The sequence below is a fragment of the Vulpes lagopus genome, chromosome 7 (genome assembly GCF_018345385.1).
Source record: "Vulpes lagopus strain Blue_001 chromosome 7, ASM1834538v1, whole genome shotgun sequence".
NCBI lineage: Eukaryota > Metazoa > Chordata > Mammalia > Carnivora > Canidae > Vulpes > Vulpes lagopus.
In genome coordinates, this window is record NC_054830.1 from 12,726,310 (window position 1) to 12,745,227 (window position 18,918).

Consider the following 18,918-nt stretch of genomic DNA (forward strand, 5'->3'; position numbering starts at 1 on the left):
GGCTAGATCTCACAACACTGAGATCATGATCTGAGCTGAAACCAACAGTTGAATGGTTAACAGATTGAGCCACCCACCCATAAATAAATAAAAATTTATTTATTTTTAAGTAGCCTCCATGCCCTACATGGGGTTTGAATTCACAACCTTGAGATCAAGAGTTGCACACTCCATGGACTAAGGCAGCCAGGTGTCCCTGGTCCATCATTTTGTACACATGTAAATATAGTTGTAAAAAATTTCTAGAAGGGGAATTGATGGATCAAAAGATTCATGCATTTTTAATTTTGAGAGGTTCTAGAAAATTGCCCTTCCAAGTGGTTGTACCAATGAGCAGTCTCACCAGCACCATGTGGGATTATTTATTTCTCCACAGCGGTGCCAGCCCAAGGTACTTTGTAATTTGTTTTTGTTTTTATCTTTGCCAGACTAATGGGTACAGATTGGCACCACATTGTTTCATTTTGCATTTCTTTTCCAGAAGTGAGGTTGGGTACTTTAAAAACATGTTTTTATTGCAATGGGGATGCCTGGGTGTCTCAGCGATTGAGCATCTGCCTTTGGCTCAGGGCATGATCCCAGAGTTCTAGGATCGAGTCCCACATGGGGCTCCCTGCATGGAGCCTGCTTCTCCCTCTGCCTATGTCTCTGCCTTCTCTCGGTGTCTCTTATGAATAAATAAATATAATCTTAAAAAAATTATTTTGACTGTCTACATTCTTTGCCCATTTTTCTACTGAGCTGTTTTTGAAAAATTTATAAGAGTTCTTTATGTAATAAGGAAATTAATTTATTCCTGGGTATAAATAACTATATGAAATAGATCTAGGAAAGTTTTGGTTAATTCTTTTGGGTTTTCTATATATAAGATCATATCACCAGCAGATAATAATATTAGGTTGAATTACTTCTGAGGCTTTCCTGCCTAAAATGCCAACCTGAAACTAATCTTACGGAAGTAACACAGACTCCAATAACTGAACTCCAAAAAGTGACTGACCCAGGTCTTTAAAAAAATGCCAGTCTTATGAGAAGCAAAGACAGATTGAGAAATGTTCCAGATTGAAAGAGATGAAAGACTTCACAAATACAATGTGTGAGCCAGGATATTCTTTTGTTATAAAAGACATTATGAGAACAGTTGGCAAAGTCTGATTAAAGTCTGTAGATTAGATAATGGTGTTTTATCAATGTCCACTTCCTGATGTTTGTAATTGTACTGTGATTATGTGGGAGAATGTCCTTGTTTTTAGGAAATGCATACCGAAGTGTTATGGGTAATGAGACATCATTTCTGCAAGTTTTTCATAAAAAGTTCAGAGAGAGAGAGAGAGAGAGAAAGAAAGAAAGAAAGAAGAAAACAAAGGTGGTAACATTTGTGGAATGTGGTGGAAGAGTATCTAAGAATTCTTTGTATTAATCTTCCAACTTTTCTGTAAATCTGAAGTTATGTCAAATATAAGGTAAAAGACATAATTGAGCCACATGAAATTGTTGGTATTTCTATTTTTTTCCTATATAAACAGTGCTTACATATGATCCAAACTATAAATGCCCTACTGCTTTTCTGATATTCGTACTTCTTCTTTTTTCCCCTTGGCTAAGTGCATTTGCTAGTACTTCCAGAACAATGTTAAATACTTGACAGTGGTCATCCTCACCTTGCCCCTTACTTTGATGGTCTTTTCAGAACTTTCCTCATTTGATCCATTAGTATGGTGAATTTTATTAGCGGACTTGCGAATATTGAGCCATCCCTGCATCTCAGGGATAAGTCCCCTTTGTTGTGATGTATTTTAAAAACGTTACTTAGTTTTTTTTTTCTAATATTCCATTTTGAAGTTTCGTACCCTTCGCATAGTAAGAGGGGTCTGTGGTTTTCCCATTGTGCCATCTCAGTTAGTTTTTGTTGTCAAGGGTAGGGTGGCTCGCTAAACGTGGTTCCAACATTCAATTTACAGACAAGGTAAACTGAGGCCCAGAGAGGAGAAGTGACCCTTCCAGGTCACTCCTGAGCCAGGGCTGGACCCTCAGTCTTCTTGTCTGTGGGATGAAGCAACACTGTCGTTAGAAGGGACTTAAGCCCCCAAACACTATCTCTTTGTGTTATCAAACGGGCCTCAGTTTCCCTGTCTGTAAAATAAGCAGAAGACGGTTGGGGCGAGAGGGTCGAGTTTCCTTTCCGTAGCGTCCATTCAGTGGGTGTAAAGCTGAGCGTTGACGGGTGTCGACGGGCCATCTCCTCCAGCGTGGGCACCTGCACACAGGTTCCCGCAGGGCCGCGCAGTGTGTGCCCTCCTGCCTGGAGCCCTCCTGCGGGGGCCGACTCACCCTCGAGCGCGCCGCGCCGGCCGCCGGCAGCCCCCCGAGGGTCCCGGGCGAGAGCGCGAGCGGGGGCTGGGTCGGGGTCGGGGTCGGGACACGGAGCGGGATCGGGGGCGCGGCACTCTGCGCTGGGGGCCCAGCTCGGCTTCCAGGGCTTTACTGACAGGAAGTGGGGAGGGGCCCATCAGCACCTGGACCCCCGTTCCCCGAGACCTTCCAGAGAACCTCACTCCCCAGGATCCGCTAATCCTTCTCCACCCCCAGCCGTTTCCGGGGCTCCCCCCAGGGACTCCCCGCTCCTATTCCAGGAGCTCCACCTTCAGATCCCCGGTCCTCTCCTCGCCTCCTTCTCTTCCGCTCCTCGCCCTTCCCCAGGGCCCTCCAGGGAAGTCCGACCCCAGGGACTCCCGCCCCCAGAATGGCGGCCCAACCTGGGGATTCTCGCCCGCAGGGAGCCCACGTCCTTCCCCACCCCTAGGCTCCGACTCTAGGACCCGCCTCTGGCCCTCCCATCACTCAACTCCCCGAAGCCCCTCCCACACGGCCACGCCCCTTCTCCATCCCCGGGGACGCTCCATGTGCTGATTGGTCGGAAGAACGAAGTCTTGCGCAGCTATTGGCCACGCACCGCGCCCATCCACCGCCCCGGGCCCCGCCCTTCACTCACGCGCGTTCGCGCAGCACCGCCTCCCGGGCCGCGCAAGCTTCGGCTTCGGCCTCGGCCGCGCGTGCGCGCTGCTGTGCCTCGTCCAACCGCCGCGCAGACTCCGTGGCCGCCGCCTCCCAGCGCGCCAGGGCTTCTGCGGGCGCAGGGAGTGGGTTTAGGTCCGAGCCCTCGCTCCCGCCGGGCCAACCCCGGCCCTTGAGTTTACGGTCCGCCTACTATTTGCAGCCTTGCCTCGTGCGAATTAAATTTGTGTGCTGTTTGCGTGACCTTGGCGTGTCACCTGCAGGGCTTTTCATGGTTTGTATTGCTTTTGGGAGTCGTGCACGTGGCGTTTGCATATTTTGTTGCATTTGCGTTGTTTTTGTGACATTTGCGTGGCCTTTGAGTGTTGTGTGCATTTCTTTCCTGACTTTTCATTTGCGTTTGCATGTTGTTTAAATTACGTTTGCACCTGTGCGTGCTTTTGCGCAACCAGGAGCCTTTAGGCTCCTCCCACCCCACCCTTTGTGCCCCCAACACACCTGTGAGCGCCCCGTTCTCAGCCCCCATCTGGGTCTCCTGTGCCTTGGCCTCGTCAATCTCAGTCTTCAGGGTCATCAGTTGCGTCTGAAGCCGGCTCTGAGGAGTGGAGGGGAAGTGAGGAGAGTAGGGGGCGGGGGGGGGGGTCGGAGAGAAAGAAGTGAAGTCTCCCCTCTTTCTGGGGGCGACTGAACTGACACTGGTCACCGTGTTCCCTGAGCTTTATTTGGGATGTCCTTTGGGAGTCCTGTGGTTGTAAAACCCAGAAGTGTGACAGCTGCTCTGTCCAGGTTGACCAACCCCCTACCCCAAGCCACCAGATGTGGAAAGGGTTTAGGTCTGCGGTCACACTCGGGTTCTTCAATTCTACCCACTTCTAGATTCACTGACTGGGGGTTTCAGCCCAACACAAGCCAGTTTGGTGGTTGACAATGTTTGGGTTTCTGGAGGATGCTTCTTCAGCTCTGGGAGACGTTCTTCAAAACAACTGGCCTGCCCGGCCTCCTCAACACATTTCCCACTGAGGGGCAGAGTCAGAATTTGAACCTAGAGCAGCTGCTCTTAACCTCAGTGGCCTCAGGCCCTTCCCTGAGGCAGGCAGGTAAAGGATTTTTGATTTCTAGAATTCACACCCTGCTCAACTCCTGCTGGGCCTGGTACACAGAGACACGGGGTGGTCAGTAAATGAAAGATCCGGGACCTTGAGGATGGTTCTTTTGCAAGGCCCAGGGCTGAGAAGGGTTAAGAAAGAGTTTGAAGGGGTAGCCAGAGGAAAAGGAAGGACCTGGCCAGTACCTCCCCCAAGAGGCCAACTTTAGCCTCCTAATTACAGGTGACATGAATGTCCCTCTCTCGAAATAGGGCTTCGGGACACTGGCTGAGGGAGGTTGAGTGGGCACCCAGAGGGAGGGTTAGCACAGGGCCTCCCCAGGTGGGCTCAGGGTCTGGGGCTTCCCTAGCCACCACCAGCTCTTAGGCAGATAGCAGAGAACTGGGGGCTTCCTTGGTCAGAGGTAGACACCAGGGGGAACTGGTATTGTAGGATCCGGAAGGGACGATGATGCTCTTCTCATCTGCCTCCCTCATTTGAAGAATTAGGGAAACTACTGCACAGGGGCAGCCCGGGGGCTGTGTGCGCGCCCTCTCCCCTGTTTCCCGGACACCCTGGCCCACCACCCTGCCCACCTACCTGGCGGCCCTGGCAGGCCCGTAGCGCCTCCTCCAGCTCCCCGCGGGCGCGGTTGGCCTGGTCCAGCCGTCTGGCCAGGGCATCCTCACGCTGGGTAGCCTCGGCCAGCCGCCGCTGTAGTTCCTCGACCTCGGGCGCCAGGTCCCTGGGGGGCGCCGTGGCGTTGGCCCCTGGCTCGGGGCAGCGAGGCCCCCGGGAGGCCGCCGAGGCCAGGTTCCAGGCCAGCAGGGCCGCCCCGGCCGCCGCGGCCGCCAGGAACACCGCGGCCCCGCACAGGGCCAGCACCCGCCAGGCGCGGCCCGGCTCGGGCCCCAGCTCGGCCATGCCGCCGTCCACAGCTCTGGCCCCAGACAGCCTCGAGCAGCTAATTGGCACCTTGGGGCACCAGGGACACCCACGGTTCCGCCCCTCCCGGCCGTGGCTTCCCGAGTCCGCAGGGAGGGGGCTGGACCCCCGCCAGGGGCCAGCCTGGGCTCCCCGAGCCCAGGGCGGGGTTGCGGGTCGCGGGTTCCAGTCCCGCCTCTGCACCCCATGTGCTGTCCTCTGAGCCTCAGAGTCTGCCCCGCGGTGAAGTGGGAGCGGCCGTAGCTCTTGCCCCCGGGGCCCAGTGGGTACCATGAGGGCCCCTGTGCCCAGCACCCATCTGCATTGGGGGTACTCGGTAAGGATCCCCATTCCATTCACGGAAACACTGAGGCTACAAGAGGGAGGCTACCGCCTGGCTCCACGCCCTCGGTGCTGGCTGTGAGGGTCAGGGGTAGACCCACGGGGGACCCCCCCCCCGCCCGGTCCCATCGGGCCGCCAGGGGGCGACCTTACACCGCGAATCAGATCCAGGCCAGTCTAGGAGCCTCCTCCCCAACTTTCCCTCCTCCTCTGCTTCACCTTCCTCCCCCAGCTCCCCTGCTCCTCCTCCTCCCTTCTTCCTCTTCCTCCCCCTCCTCCTCCTCTTCTTCCTCTCTCCTCCCTTCCTCCCTCCCTTCTTCCCCCTCCTCTTCTTCCTCTCTCCTCCCTTCCTCCCTCCCTTCTTCCCCCTCCTCTTCTTCCTCTCTCCTCCCTTCCTCCCTCCCTTCTTCCCCCTCCTCTTCTTCCTCTCTCCTCCCTTCCTCCTCCATCTCCTCCCTTCCTCTCCTTCCTCCCTCCCTTCTTCCCCCTCCTCCCCCTCCTCTTCTTCCTCTCTCCTCCCTTCCTCCCCCTCCTCCCTTCCTCCTCCTCCTCTCCCTCCTTCCCCCTCCTTCTCTTTTCATCTCTGGCCCCTCCTCCACTTCCTTCTCCCCTTCCCCCTCCTCTTCCTCTTTCCCTTGTGTTAGGGTGACTCCCAGCCAGCCCTGCTCAAAGAATTGCACCAAGAGTAGAGCAACAAGCAGCAGAGAATTTATTCACTCTCCAGGGGAGGAGAGGGGCCAGACGTCACAAGAGATGGGGAGTTTCTGCTACTCTGGGCCTTTTAAGGGGTTTTAAGGGTGTCAGAAGGTGGCAGCTGCAACCGGTGGGGGCGGGGTTGTGAGGAGGGGTTGACACTTGGCCAGGTAGAGCAGGAGGTGACATGCTTCTTGGGGCGGGGGTAGGGTCGGGGGCTCTGTCCGGGCTTGTCTGGGATGTGGTTGTGGTTGGGCTAGAGAAGACTACGTTGTGTAGCTGTGGTCTATTTTCTGGGAATGAGGGGACCATTACCTGGAAAAACCAAGAGTCAGGGTCAAGTACAGACACCTGTGAGTTTTGTCTGTGGGCTTGATAGGTGGCTTTGTTTGTTTCTTTTTCTTTTTTTTTTCTTTTTCTTTTTTTAAGATTTTATTTATTTATTCATGAGAGATAACAGAGAGAGGCAGAGACACAGGCAGAGAGAGAAGCAGGCTCCATGCAGGGAGCCCAATGAGGGACTCGATCCAGAAACTCCAGGATCACGCCATGGGCCAAAGGCAGGTGCTAAACCGCTGAGCCACCCAGGGATCCCTGTTTGTTTCTTTTTAAAGATTTTATTGATTTATTTATGAGAGACACACAGAGAGAGGCAGAGACACAGACAGAAAGAGAAGCAGGCTCCCTGCAGGGAGCCCGATGTGGGACTCAATCCCAGGACCCTGGGATCATGACCTGAGCTGAAGACAGATGCCCAACCACTGAGCAACCCAGGTGGCCCAAGGAGGGGGCTTTGAATAGTACCTTTCACCTTCAAGTCCCCTATGTCTTTATTTGCTCCTTGTGGACCCTCTTCAGACCTCCTCTTCTGGTAAACACGTTGGCATCCCAGGGCCTTCGCATTGGCTCTTTGCTCTGTCTGAGCACCCTGTCCTCTCTCTTTGCCCAGCTAACTGTTCCTTACAAGCTCCCCCCACCCCTACCCCTGACTGGTGTTTCTCCTCCTCTAGAACCCTTCCCCTCCCCTACTAACTCAGGCCCCTTTTGACTAAATCTCTGAGCTCTTCTGCAATTTTATCTTTTACAAGTTTGAGTCCCAGCTGCCCGCACCATCAGACTGGGGGAGCTCCTAGAATGCAAAGCCTGCATCTGCCTCTTTCCCTGCTGCCACACATTCATCATGCAGTAAATGTGAGCCATGTCCTCCCCATCCCTGTGCCCCTCTTCCACATGAAGAAACCAGAGCCCAGAGAGGCCAAGTCACAGGGCAGGGTCACACAGCAGCCTCTGGTCACTACCAGATTCCCTCTGGAGCTGGAGCCCCCACAGACCTGCAGGACCCCTCTGACCTGACTTGTTAACCCTCCACTGGGTCACAGCCAGCGAGGGAAAAGGGGTGTTGGGGAGTAAGAATTTCCTGTCCCCTTCTAGATCCTTCTAGCTGGACTAAGAATCAAATTGACATGAGACAGGTTAACATGAAGAAATCAAATTTAATTTCATATGGACAGGGAAACAGACACGGAAACTTCCAAAGGCAGGCAAAATCAGGTTTATACATCATTCTAAACTACAGAGAGGAGGAAGTAAGGGTCTGGGACTTCATAGGGAAGGAATACAATTCACAGGAAGATGTCTAGTAAACAAATGTATTCTAGGCCACTCAGAGAGAATGGGACACACAGGATTTTGATCAAATAGGCCTTGTGAGGTTTCTCCCTGTCTACCATATCCAATTCACAGTATGATGTAGTTATTTATTGGTGAGAACTCTCTTCCTGGGGCAGCTCCTCGGTTTATTTATTTATTTATTTATTTAAAAAGATTTATTTATTTTTATTTATGATAGACAGAGAGAGAGAGAAAGAGGCAGAGACACAGGCAGAGGGAGAAGCAGGCTCCATGCCGGGAGCCCGACGTGGGACTCGATCCCGGGACTCCAGGATCACGCCCTGGGCCAAAGGCAGGCGCCAAACCGCTGCACCACCCAGGTATCCCCCAGCTCCTCAGTTTAAATTCTTTTTAGGCAATCATGGGGGAGGAGAGAGCTTTTGCTGAATATGCTGGGTTTTGATTGCTTTTTGTTATTTTATTTTTTAATCAGAATATTTTGTAAATCAGAATATTTTATTTTGTTTTATTTATTTTATTTAAGATTTTATTTATTTATTCATGAGAGATACAGAGAGAGAGAGGCAGAGACATAGGTAGAGGGAGTGCTTGCAGGTTCCATGCAGCAACCCCAATGCAGGACTGGATCCTGGGATTCTGGGATCTCGCCCTGAGTCAAAGGTAGATGCTCAACCCCTGAACCACCCAGGCATCCCCAGAACATTTTATTTTATTTTTTAAGTCAGCTCTACACCCAAGTTTGTGGGGCTCAAACTCACAACCCTGAGATCAAGAGTCGCAGGCTCTATAGACTGAGCCAGCCGGGCACCCCTTGATTGCTTTTTTAACTCAAAGTAGTCTTCTTCATGCCAAAGCGGCCCATTTGGGGGCAGTCTGCCCTTGGCCCCTACAAGGCATTTTAGGAAGGAGAGGTTTTTTTTTTTTGTTTTTTTTTTTTAAAGATTTGTTTATCTATTCAGGAGAGACACAGAGAGGCAGAGACACAGGCAGAGGGGGAGGCAGGCTCCTCACAGGGAGCCCCATGTGGGACTCCATCCCAGGACCCGGATCATGCTGTGAGGCATGATCAAGGCAGACGCTCAACCGCTGAGCCACCCAGGCATCCCCAGGAGAGGTTTATACTCAGCCATGTATGAGGGTTTGGGAGAAGAGACTGATTGACTTGAATCCATCATATTGGACAAAACTGTTCTTGGGCACCATGGAAACAAACAGCCCAGGCATGGGGGTGGGTGGGTGGGGGGCGGAGGATGGTGGTGGATGTGAAGCCAACTCAGCCCCTCCCGCCTGTCTAGTAGTCACTAAATCTTAGCAAGCACCCATAGCTCGAGTGACTGATTAACCAAACCTTTCTTTGTTTTTTAATTTTTTTTTTTAAATTTAATTATGATAGTCACAGAGAGAGAGAGAGAGGCAGAGACACAGGCAGAGGGAGAAGCAGGCTCCATGCACCGGGAGCCCGATGTGGGATTCGATCCCGGGTCTCCAGGATCGCGCCCTGGGCCGAAGGCAGGCTCCAAACCGCTGCGCCACCCAGGGATCCCCAAACCTTTCTTTGTATATCCTGCATTCTTTCTTAGAGCAGAGCACTTCTACACTCTGTCACCAGGCTCTCCTGCACCCCCGGCCCCCCAGAACCAAGGAACCGGAATCCCTTGCCCAACCTGGAGCACCACAATAACATCTGTAGCTGGCACAGGCAAGACTGCACATAATCTAGATCACAGGCTGCAGCACTCCCTTAGCCGATTAACTGCCCCTAAGTCCCTTTAAAAAATCTCTGGGCCAGGCAGAAACTTCTGAGTGGCTTTTGGGCTCTGAGACCTTCTCCCCAGGTGGCCAGCCTCCTGAATAAAGCTCCTGTACCTTTCCAGTCAGGACCCATCTCTGGAATATTTGCCTTTCTGGCTTCTGTAACAGTTTTGGGGGGCGGGGCAGGTCACGTGAGAAGGACTCACTTCTGGGAATCAGAGGTTTCAATTTCCCCACTCCCCCCAGCAGCTCAGAAGCTCTGAGGAAGTCCAGGAATTTTTCTGGATTTCAGTTTCCCTGTTTGTTAGATGGGGCGGTTAACTGGGGGGTGAAATGACTCCGTCATCCTAAAGCGACCTCAAGCAAGCTAGGGACACAGAAGTGAGGAAGAGGAGAACCGTCTCTAGAGCAGTTTCTCACAGGAAGTGAATCTGCAACCCCCCCCCCCTCCCCCGTGGGGGTGCTTGGCAATGTCTGAAGGCATTTTCTGTTGTTGTCACAAGGTAGGGGTACAGGCATCTGGTGGGTAGAGACCAGGGATGTTGCTCAAGATCCTACAGCACTCAGGGCGGCCCCCACCGCAGACAGAGCACAACCCAGCAGTGCTGACAGACCCAAAGGGCCTGGCTCCAGGTGCCACCGGCAGGAAGTCGCCTGGACAATAGTTGGGATTCCAGAAGGACTTGGAGAAAGGGAGATAACAGAGGAGGAAGGGCTGAGGAAGCCTGGGAGGATCCATGAAAGTAGATGAAGAGTCTATGGAGACAGCTGCTCTCAATTTTGAAGAAGCAGAGAGACTCTCTGGAGGAGGGGTTCCCAGCGCTGGACACTGTAGGAGGAATAAGAGTTTGGAGTGGGGCCCTGTCACAAAGGCCTGGGCTGTGTGTGTCTGCAGATCCAGGCTTGAATCCTGGCCCCGAATTTTCTGTGGGATGGGATTGGGCACTACGACAAGATGTCCCCCTGCCATAGCCTTGGTTTCCCCATTGGAATAGGCATCAGGGGAAGATCCAGTGAGGAAAAGAGGGGAGATGAGAGTTGATGACTAGGATGCCGGGCATGCAGGGAGTGCTGATGAGGGTGTAGAGTCCTGTAAGCTGATCCCAGTGAAGAGCTCCAGGGAGGCAGGGGGATGGTGCTGCCCGAACCCTAAGGGTTCCTGGGAACGTTCTGGAGCAGGGAAGCTTGGGTGTGCACCCTCACCTGCAGGACAGGCCCCAGATGCATGAGGGTGACATAAACACTCCAGAAACTTCAGGGTAAGGTCTTTCCCCCCCATAGAGGGGGGACCCCATAGAGGTGTTTACTTTTTGGAGTTCTAAGACTTCAGAAGACAGTGAACTTCTGGAAACCATGACATCGAGAAATAGGTACTCCCCCCCACCCCATGCCCTGCCCAGCTCTGGGGGGAGGTGGGGTCGGTGGGGGGAGGCAACCCTGGGCCAACCCCCCTGCTTGTCCATCCCCCAGCCTGCTCCTTGTCCCCTGTCCCCCTCCCCTGCCCCTGCTACCTCGCCCACCTCCCCATAACGGTAGTGCCATGTGGCCCCCTCAGAACTGGTCTGGTCAGGGAAGCCTTGAAGGGGAAAACAGAGCAGGAACCAGCCCCGGCTGTGGGCTAAGAGACACCATTACAGGGACTCAGGGATGAGGGCGAAGGGGACAGAAGGCGGCCAGCCCTGCCCCCTCCAGGCCAGCCCCCTACTCTGTGCCCTCCCCCTCCTAGAGACCCTTCTCTGTGTCCTGTCCACTACCCTGTCGGCAGGCCACCTCCCCAGACCCTGGCCCATCCCGGACTCCCTCCCCCCTTCTGTCCCCAGCTTTCTCTACCCCAGGCCACCCGCCTTCTTACCGGCAGGCCTCCTGGGACCTCAGGCCAGCAGAGCCCTAAGGCCTAGGAGCAGGTACACGGGGACCACCACGGAGCCAGGCGGTGCTTTCAAGGAGCTGACAGAGCTGGTTTCCCTTTCCTTGCTTGAGGCCTCCTTCCCTTTTCTGGGGAAAATGTGGGGAGAACTGAAGCAGCTGCCGGGCCTGGTTCTACCAGGTCTGGGCTGGTCACCCCTCAGAGTCTCCCCCTCCTCCCCGACCAAGTCAGTGGGAAGGAGAGTGGGCAGCAGTCACTCAAGGCTCGTGCGACCAGGGGCACCAGGCTAGGGTTCAAACTTTGCGTCCTGAGCAATGGGGATTTCCCAAGCAAAGGGAGGCCTGGGTCTTGGAGGGGGGGGGGCGGTTTGGGATGGTCTTGGGGTAAGACAAATGCGAGGGAGAGGGGCATGGTCAAGGGCGGGGGCTCAGACCTTAGCTGCTTCGCCTCCTCCAAAGCGCCCTGCAGCTGCTGCTTCAATGTCTCTATCTCTCCTAAGGTGGGACAGGATCAGGGGGCCATGTCAGCACAGCGGCAGTGGCCTGGACAAGGTGTGACAAGTGGCCACATCCTTTACCTGGCTCTACCCTGGGACCTGACACGCCCGCCGGCCCCACCTTGGAATTCTGGGCCACTCCTTTCCCCTCCTCCACTGGATTCCAGCCACTCCGTGGGGACCCCAACCCTGGGACCCTCCCTCTCCCCTCCCCTTCACTGCCTGACCCACCCCTCCCAATCCCCCTCCATGGAACCCTGGCTTTGTTCTTTCTCACCCTGAAGTTTCTCTCCTCGGGTGAGCTGCTCCTGACCCCAGGCCTTCTCCTTCTCCAGGGAAGCTGACAAGGTCACCTGGATGCGGGGGCGGGGGTGGGGTGGGGGTGGCTGTCAGAGACTGGGGTTCTGGCGGCTGCTGCTCTGGGCCCCAGAGGGGGTCAGAAGGGCCCGGGGCCAAACCTCTCCAGCCCTCCCTGCACCCCAGTCTCCCACCTTCAAGAATGACCACAACCTCCCTCTCTCCCAGGGCACCTCAGGATTCCATCCTCAAAAGAGGGGAGGCTCCCCTACATGGGAATTTGGAGGCCTCCCCATGCCCAAACCCTAGGAGAAACTCCTAGACCCTGTGGGCTATTGCCCAAGATTTAGAACACCCCCCCCTCAAACCCAGAACACAGGGGGATTTCCAAGGCCAAGTTGGATGTTGGTGAGAGTTTCAAGGTCCCCCAGGTCAGGACCGACTTGAAAGTTTCAAAGTCTCTCCCAGATGGAGTAGATGTATGGAGAGTCCCACCCTTCTTTACAGTGTGATGAGGTCCCCATCCCAAGCCCTAGCTGGGATTTCTGCTGCCCAAGACTGGGGCAGAGAGGAGTTTCTAGCTCTCCTGTAACAGGTTGGAGATTCTTCCCACATCCTAGCGGGGATTTGAGTGCTCTGGGCAGTTTGAAGGGCCTGCCCCACACCAGCACTGCTGAGAAAGTTAGAGATCCCCCAAGCCCTAGTGGGGAAACTCAACTCCCGATGTGGGGCTCTGGGGGCAGTTTCTACTTCTGTCTCCATATCCATCTCCATCTCCGTCTCTGTCTCCATCTAGACCTGGGGGGCCACGCAGGCACGGGGCCCTCTCCGAGAGTTGCCATCTCTTACCAGAGTCTTGTTGCAGGTGGTAGCCTGGTCCATGGTCCCCTGTAACTCTTGCCGGGTTTGGGTTAGTTGGCGCTCCAGGAGGCTGGTGACAGTGTGACACTCCTGCTCTATTAGGAGGCCATCCTGGCAGGCTTTGCTGTTGGCCTTGACAACAAAGATGATCAGAGCCACAAGCAGACCCAGCACCACTGGGATCTCCAAGATGCCCAGCCACGCCAGGCACTTCAGCTTCTGACTTGACGACATTGACTCTGACTTGTCAGTTATGGGCACAGGCCAGTTGTGGTAAAGAGTAGGTGCCATGTAGATCTGCTCATGAATGTAGTGAGTTTGGGCGGGAGTTAGGGCAGGACGCTGGAAACCCTTTGACTGGCTGGGGCTACCCCCTGATTAGCATAGGAGCCATCCTGACCAATAATAAGGACCCAGAGAGTCCTCTGACCTGGATGGAGGCTCTCGACGGGGGGCATCTGCCGGCAGAAAAACAGTTTAGGCTTTCAGTTTCGATTTCCCAGAGGAAAATGTGGGTTGCTTGTGCTGAATTGAAACCTTGAGATTTGGGACGTCTGGGTGGCTCAGTCAGTGATTAATGGTCTGCCTTTGGCTCAGGTCGTGATCCGGGGTCCCAGGATTGAGTCCAGCATGGGGCTCCCCGCGAGAAGCCTGCTTCTCCCTCTGCCTGTGTCTCTCTGCCTCTCTCTGTGTGTGTCTCTCATGAATAAATAAATAAAAGTTTTATTTTTAAAAAAAATTATTTATTTAATTTTATTGAACTCCAGGACTATGCCCCGGGCTGAAGGCAGACACCTAACTGCTGAGCTACTCAGGTGTCCCAAATAAATGAAATCTTAAAAAAAAAAAAAAAAAAGCTTGATTTTTTCTGGTTTGGTGAGGGTGGGGGGGGGTTTGCCATGAGATCCTGAGGGAGGGATCTGCCTGGACACCCGCATGCAGCTGGGGGTGACAACTGCAGTTACCGAGCATCTCATGCATGTCAGCCTTGTGTTCATGTGTCCCAGAACCTGAAGAAACAGAAGCTGCCGTTGGTTCAGCTCCAAGCTGAGGAAACTGAGGCCAAGAAGTGTGTGGTAGACTGGGGGCAGGGCTTGGCTCTGACTCAAGAGGGGGTCTCTGTGGTGGTGACCCAGCAGGGGTTCTTGCATCCCTGCGCCCAGCCCACCGAGGGGACCACAGGGATCCGTGGAGGGAGGGTGTCTGAGGAGGGACCTAAGGCTGCTCTGGATGGGGACCCCCTGGACGCAGGCTGCATGCAGTTCCCTCCTTTGGCCCCCAGGGACGCCCCAGCCAACGAATAGGGTCACCCAGATTACATCTTGGCTCCTGCAGGGAATAGGCTCCTACCTCTAGAATCTGCCTCTGCCATCCCAGGACACCAAGAAAACCCTCTGGACCTCAGTTTTCCCATCTGTAAAAGGGGGGAGGGGGCGATAACAGGAGCAGCCTCATCAGGAGTGGCCAGTGAGGAGTTTCTAGTAAAGTGCCTTGGCATCCAGGAGGCACTCAATGGATGTGTGGGACAGGGCAGGAGGAAAGGTGAGTGACACAGAAATATGCCCATGGAGGGAGAAGCACATTTTGAGGAAAGACAATTCAGTCCATCTGGGGACATGCTGGACCCAAAGTGCTCTCGGGGAGTGTCCAGGGAGAGGCCTCAGAAGGGGGCTGGACCCTGGAGGGAAGCTACACTGCCCTCCACTCCGCATGGCTGGGAGAGCTAGAGCTTCCTGCTGGAAATCAGCCTGCTGAGAGGCTCCCACCTGCTGGCCGTGGCAGCTGGAAGGTAGTTGGGTGCTTTTCCTGTGGCTTCTTCAGCTACAGCCAGACCACGATCCGGATCCCAACCCAGGTTGGGTCAGCCATTTCCAGTGCGTGTGATGAGCTGGGCCAGAAGGCGAGCAGGGCCACAGCCAGGGTCCCAGGCCTCCTAGAAGGCCTGGAGGCATATCTCTAGGCCCCCATTAGACATGCTCTGCCTAGAAGCCACCATGAAAGCCACTCAGCAGCCAAATAGCAGAGGATGAGCAATGGTCTTGCTGAAGAGGCCCAGGGGGAGCTTGAAAAGGGCCCTCCCTCCCTAGCCAGGACCCCCAGGTACAAACATAAGACCGTTGGCAAAGCTGGCTTCGGGCTGTCCTGGTCTTCAAACCTTTGGGGTCACCTTGAGACTAAAATTCCAGGTCAGAGGCCAAGGCTGTGTGTGAACAGCCCTGCCTCTTGTAGGACCTGAACAAGCAACTTCGTCTCAGCCTCGGTTTCTGTAGCTGTAAAATGGGGATGATACAAACGAAGCCTTTCAGTGGGCCCTTACATTTTGCAACTGAGGCAAGTGCCTTACTCATCTCGCTCTAGCCCCAGCTCTGCTGACATGAAGTTTTCCCTCTAAAATTCCAAGGGGAACAGTCTGCTGTTTTTCTGACTTTAGCTTTGTTACTTTTTTTTTTAAGGATTATTTTGTCTTAAAATAGTTTTGAATTTGCAGGAAAATGGTGAAGACATACAAAAATGTTCCGTATGCCCCCACTTCCAGTTCCTCAGAGTTCTAATATTTTACAGTGGTATGGTGCATCTGTTTTATTTTTATTTTTAAAGATTTTATTTATTTGACAGAGAGAGAGAGAGAGAGAGAGAGAGAGAGAGAGAGCACGAGCACAAGCAGGAACAGCTGCAGAGGGAGAGGGAGATGCAGGCTCCCCACAGAGTAGGGAGCCCAAGGTGGGGCTTGATCCCAGGTTCTGGTCCTGGCTTCTTTCTTTTAGAGAGAGAGAGAGAGAGAGAGAGAGAGAGCGCACACTGTGGAGGGGCAGAGGGAGAGGGAAAGAGAATCTCAAGCAGACTCCATACTGAGTGTGGAGCCTGACCCGGCGCTTGATCCCATAACCCTGAAATAGTGACCTGAGCCAAAACAGAGTTTTTTTAATGCCTTTTCTATGATCCAGGACTCCATGTTACATTTAGTTGTCACATCTCCTTAGGCCCTTCTGGGCTGAGACAGTCTCAGACTGGGACACCTGGATGGCTCAGCGGTTGAGCATCTGCCTTGGGCTCAGGGTGTGATCCCAGGGTCCTGGGATCGAGTCCCTCACTGGGCTCCCTGCAGGGAGCCTGCTTCTCTCTCTGCCTATGTCTCTGCCTCTCTCTCATGAATAAATAAAATCTTAAAAAAAAAAAAAAAGGTAGTTTCAGACTTTCTTGTTTTTGATGACCTTGACAGTTTTGAGCAGAACCGGTGAGGTGTTTTGTAGGATGCTACCCAGTTGTGATTTGTCTGCTGGTTTTTCAAGCTTGGCCTGGGGTGACAGGTTGTGGGGAGGACGACAGAGGTGAAGTTCTCTTCTTGTCACACTACATCCAGGGCACATGCCACCAGCTTGACTTTTCACTGAGATGTTGACCTAGATGGCCTGGTTGAGGTGGCCTCTGTCAGGTGCCTCCACTGCTAAGTTACTTCCTTTTCCCGGTTAGTGCTGTGCCCTGTGGAAGGAAGTTAGTGTGGCATCTCTCATCTAAACCCACATCTGGGGCAGGAAGGAAGGGTACACACGCAGGGCTTTTTCTTTTGTGGTTAATCTTGAGAGAATAATGTAGGGACACCAGCGAAACAAACTTCTTAAAGGACAAAAAGGTCATCCACAATCCTGCTCCCCTCACTCAGCTCTTTTGTCTCTTTTTGTTTGTTAAATTACACACATATTTCATCGTGTTGACCAAATGCCTTACCTTGTTGTATAATGCCTTGCTCTTGAGATGTTTCAGTTGTGCATGTCCCTGAGTGGGTGACAGAGGTCATCTCCAGGCTTGTAGGAAGACACCGGCCTAAGGGTTCTCACTCAGGGGTGATTCTGTCTCCAGGGGACATCGGGAGATAGTTTACTTTCTTTTTCTTTCTTTCTTTCTTTCTTTCTTTCTTTCTTTCTTTCTTTCTTTCTTTCTTTCTTTCTTCTTTCTTTCTTTCTTTCTTTCTTTCTCTTTCTTTCTTTCTTTCTTTCTTTCTATTTCTTTCTTTCTCTTTCTTTCTTTCTTCCTTCTTTCTTTCTTTCTTTCTTTTTTCTTTCTTTCTTTCTTTCTTTCTTTCTTTCTTTCTTTCTTTCTTTGTTTCTTTCTTGATCTATTTATTTGAGAGAGAGAATGAATGAATGAATGGGAGGGGGAGAGGGAAGGAGAGAGGATCTCAAGTAGACTCACACTAAGCATGGAGCCTGACATGGGGCTGGGTCCCAGGACCCTGACTGAGATCACAACCTGAGTGGAAACCAAGAGACAGACGCTTAACCTACCGCACCACCCAGGTGCCCCTGGAGATAGTTTCGATGGTCAGGAACTTCATATTGGGGTTGAGGGGAAGGGCACTACTGGCATCTGGTGGGGGGAGGTGAGGGATGCTGCTCAGCACCCCACAGCACCCAGGACAGCCCTGAGGTGGAGAATGATGCCAAGAGTCAGATTTGGAGTCAGCTGGGCTCGGTCCGCTCAGCCCTGGGCTCCTCCACCTGCCGAGCCTGCTTGCTTGTAGGTTGGCTGTGATAGCGGCTGCCCCAGCTGCTCCGAGGACCCGACAGGCGCTTAGCTCAGTGTTCAGCTCCTCCCCGCTGCCTGCCAGGTCGTCTACCTGTGTCATCCTTTGATAAGTTGTGGATTGATGTGATCTTTCCTTAGACTGAATTCCCAGGAGTGGAGTTACCGGGTCCTTGGACTCTCACTTTCCCTGAAGAACAATCTAGAATTTAGTCTGTTCCTGCCCCTGCAGGGAGTGGGTGCTCCTCTCTCCTCATATCAGACATCTTGTTTCCTTCTAGCTCCTTCCTGTTCCTGTTCCAGCAGCACCGGGTAGGACTGGCTGGCTCCAGGGTGACCTCCACCCACTATGGCCATTTCCCTGGGTCCATAATTCAATCAGTGCCAGCTTCTCACCCGGCCTCAGGGCTGAATGTTGGTGATCAAAGCATGTTTCTTGTTGGAGAAGGTCATCGAGAAGATGTGTGGGTTGGTTGACCAATGAGCTGGACCCAGTTGTTCTGAGGCTCCTCACCCCCTCCCCATCCCCTGTCCTTGGAGGGTACCTTCTGCTTATTTTTCCTACACGAGGAGCCACTTCAAGGACATAACCTTGTGAGAAAGCAAGGTGTTGTTGAGACTATCTGGGCTGTATATGTGGGTGAACCCCGCTGAGGTCTCTGCAGAAACTCTTAAGATTCTAGTGGGTGGGTGAAGAGATCTCCCCATCGTCCCACTCAAGACAAATCTCATAAGTAAGCTCCCCTCCTTATTAAGCCTGCCACCTACCTGATCTGGAGCAGTCTGCCTTTTTCTATCGTCTCTCCTTGCCCTCTATGAATGCAGCCAATTTCAGATCTGACTCGGGGACGTCTGGAGGTTGGGAGCCAACAATGGTGTCAGACCGCTGGGAGGCCAGAAAACGGGCCTTGGGAAAGAGGCACCTGCAGAGATAATGCCAAGTTGGCCATCGACCTGGATGTGGGGAAGGGTGGCTCCTATGTCAGAGGCCTGTGGATGGCCATGCGAGTCTGGAGACATCCGGAACACTCTGGGTGGTCTTTTTTTTTTTTTTTCCACTCTGGGTGGTCTAATGCACACAACGTACTGGGGCAGAGAAGGGAAGGGCGGCTGGCCATCGATGCCCAAGGAGAGGCTGAAGCCAGATTTTCTTTTATTAAAAAATATTTTATTTATTTATGAGAGAGAGAGAGAGAGAGAGGCAGAGACACAGGCAAAGGGAGAAGCAGGCTCCGTGCAGAAAGCCTGACGTGGGACTCATCCCAGATCTCCCAGATCACACCCTGGGCTGAAGGCGGCGCTAAACCGCTGAGCCACCCAGGCTACCCCTAAAGCTGGATTTTAAAGTTGGAAGGAGAGCTGAGGTTAGAGGAGGATATGTGGTGTCCTCTTCTCTGCTGGCTTCAGGGCTGGCAGATGAGGTAGAGAGCAGG

The 18,918-nt window shown here is 53.2% G+C and overlaps 2 protein-coding genes across 3 annotated transcripts; both read right to left on the reverse strand.

Annotated features, from left to right (window-relative positions):
• Positions 1-1,466: 1,466 nt before the first annotated feature.
• CCDC194 (coiled-coil domain containing 194) lies at positions 1,467-5,586 on the reverse strand. Its single transcript, XM_041764181.1, has 4 exons — positions 4,701-5,586; positions 3,514-3,610; positions 2,993-3,125; positions 1,467-2,484 (listed from the first exon to the last, which is right to left on the reverse strand). Exons 1-4 carry the CDS (start codon positions 5,373-5,375, stop codon positions 2,328-2,330), a joined length of 1,062 nt encoding a protein of 353 aa, XP_041620115.1. The 5' UTR covers positions 5,376-5,586; the 3' UTR covers positions 1,467-2,327.
• A 1,946-nt stretch (positions 5,587-7,532) lies between these two features.
• BST2 (bone marrow stromal cell antigen 2) lies at positions 7,533-13,593 on the reverse strand. 2 transcript variants are annotated; one of them, XR_005989083.1, is made up of 6 exons: positions 12,953-13,593; positions 12,084-12,159; positions 11,744-11,804; positions 11,296-11,438; positions 9,241-10,272; positions 7,533-9,039 (listed from the first exon to the last, which is right to left on the reverse strand). XR_005989083.1 is itself a non-coding variant. In XM_041764182.1 (5 exons), the coding sequence occupies exons 1-4, from the start codon at positions 13,253-13,255 to the stop codon at positions 11,315-11,317; spliced, it is 564 nt and encodes a 187-aa protein (XP_041620116.1). In that variant the 5' UTR covers positions 13,256-13,593; the 3' UTR covers positions 7,533-10,272; positions 11,296-11,314. The 2 variants fall into 2 exon arrangements, 1 of the variants encoding a protein (XP_041620116.1); XM_041764182.1 differs by having other exon boundaries at positions 7,533-10,272.
• Between the last annotated feature and the right edge of the window lie 5,325 nt (positions 13,594-18,918).

What these genes read in the sequence shown, in the direction of transcription:
- CCDC194 (XM_041764181.1), bottom strand. Translation starts at nt 5,375, where the DNA reads ATGGGGATCCTTACCGAGTACCCCCAATGCAGATGGGTGCTGGGCACA. An exon ending in TGAGAACGGGGCGCTCACAG is followed by an intron (nt 3,126 to 3,513) that starts GTGTGTTGGGGG and finishes CTGCGCCCGCAG; the next exon opens with AAGCCCTGGCGCGCTGGGAG. An exon ending in GCGGTGCTGCGCGAACGCGC is followed by an intron (nt 2,485 to 2,992) that starts GTGAGTGAAGGG and finishes ACTTCCTGTCAG; the next exon opens with TAAAGCCCTGGAAGCCGAGC.
- BST2 (XM_041764182.1), bottom strand. Translation starts at nt 13,255, where the DNA reads ATGGCACCTACTCTTTACCACAACTGGCCTGTGCCCATAACTGACAAG. An exon ending in CCGAGGAGAGAAACTTCAGG is followed by an intron (nt 11,805 to 12,083) that starts GTGAGAAAGAAC and finishes GTCCCACCTTAG; the next exon opens with GAGAGATAGAGACATTGAAG. An exon ending in GAGGAGGCGAAGCAGCTAAG is followed by an intron (nt 11,439 to 11,743) that starts GTCTGAGCCCCC and finishes CATTTTCCCCAG; the next exon opens with AAAAGGGAAGGAGGCCTCAA.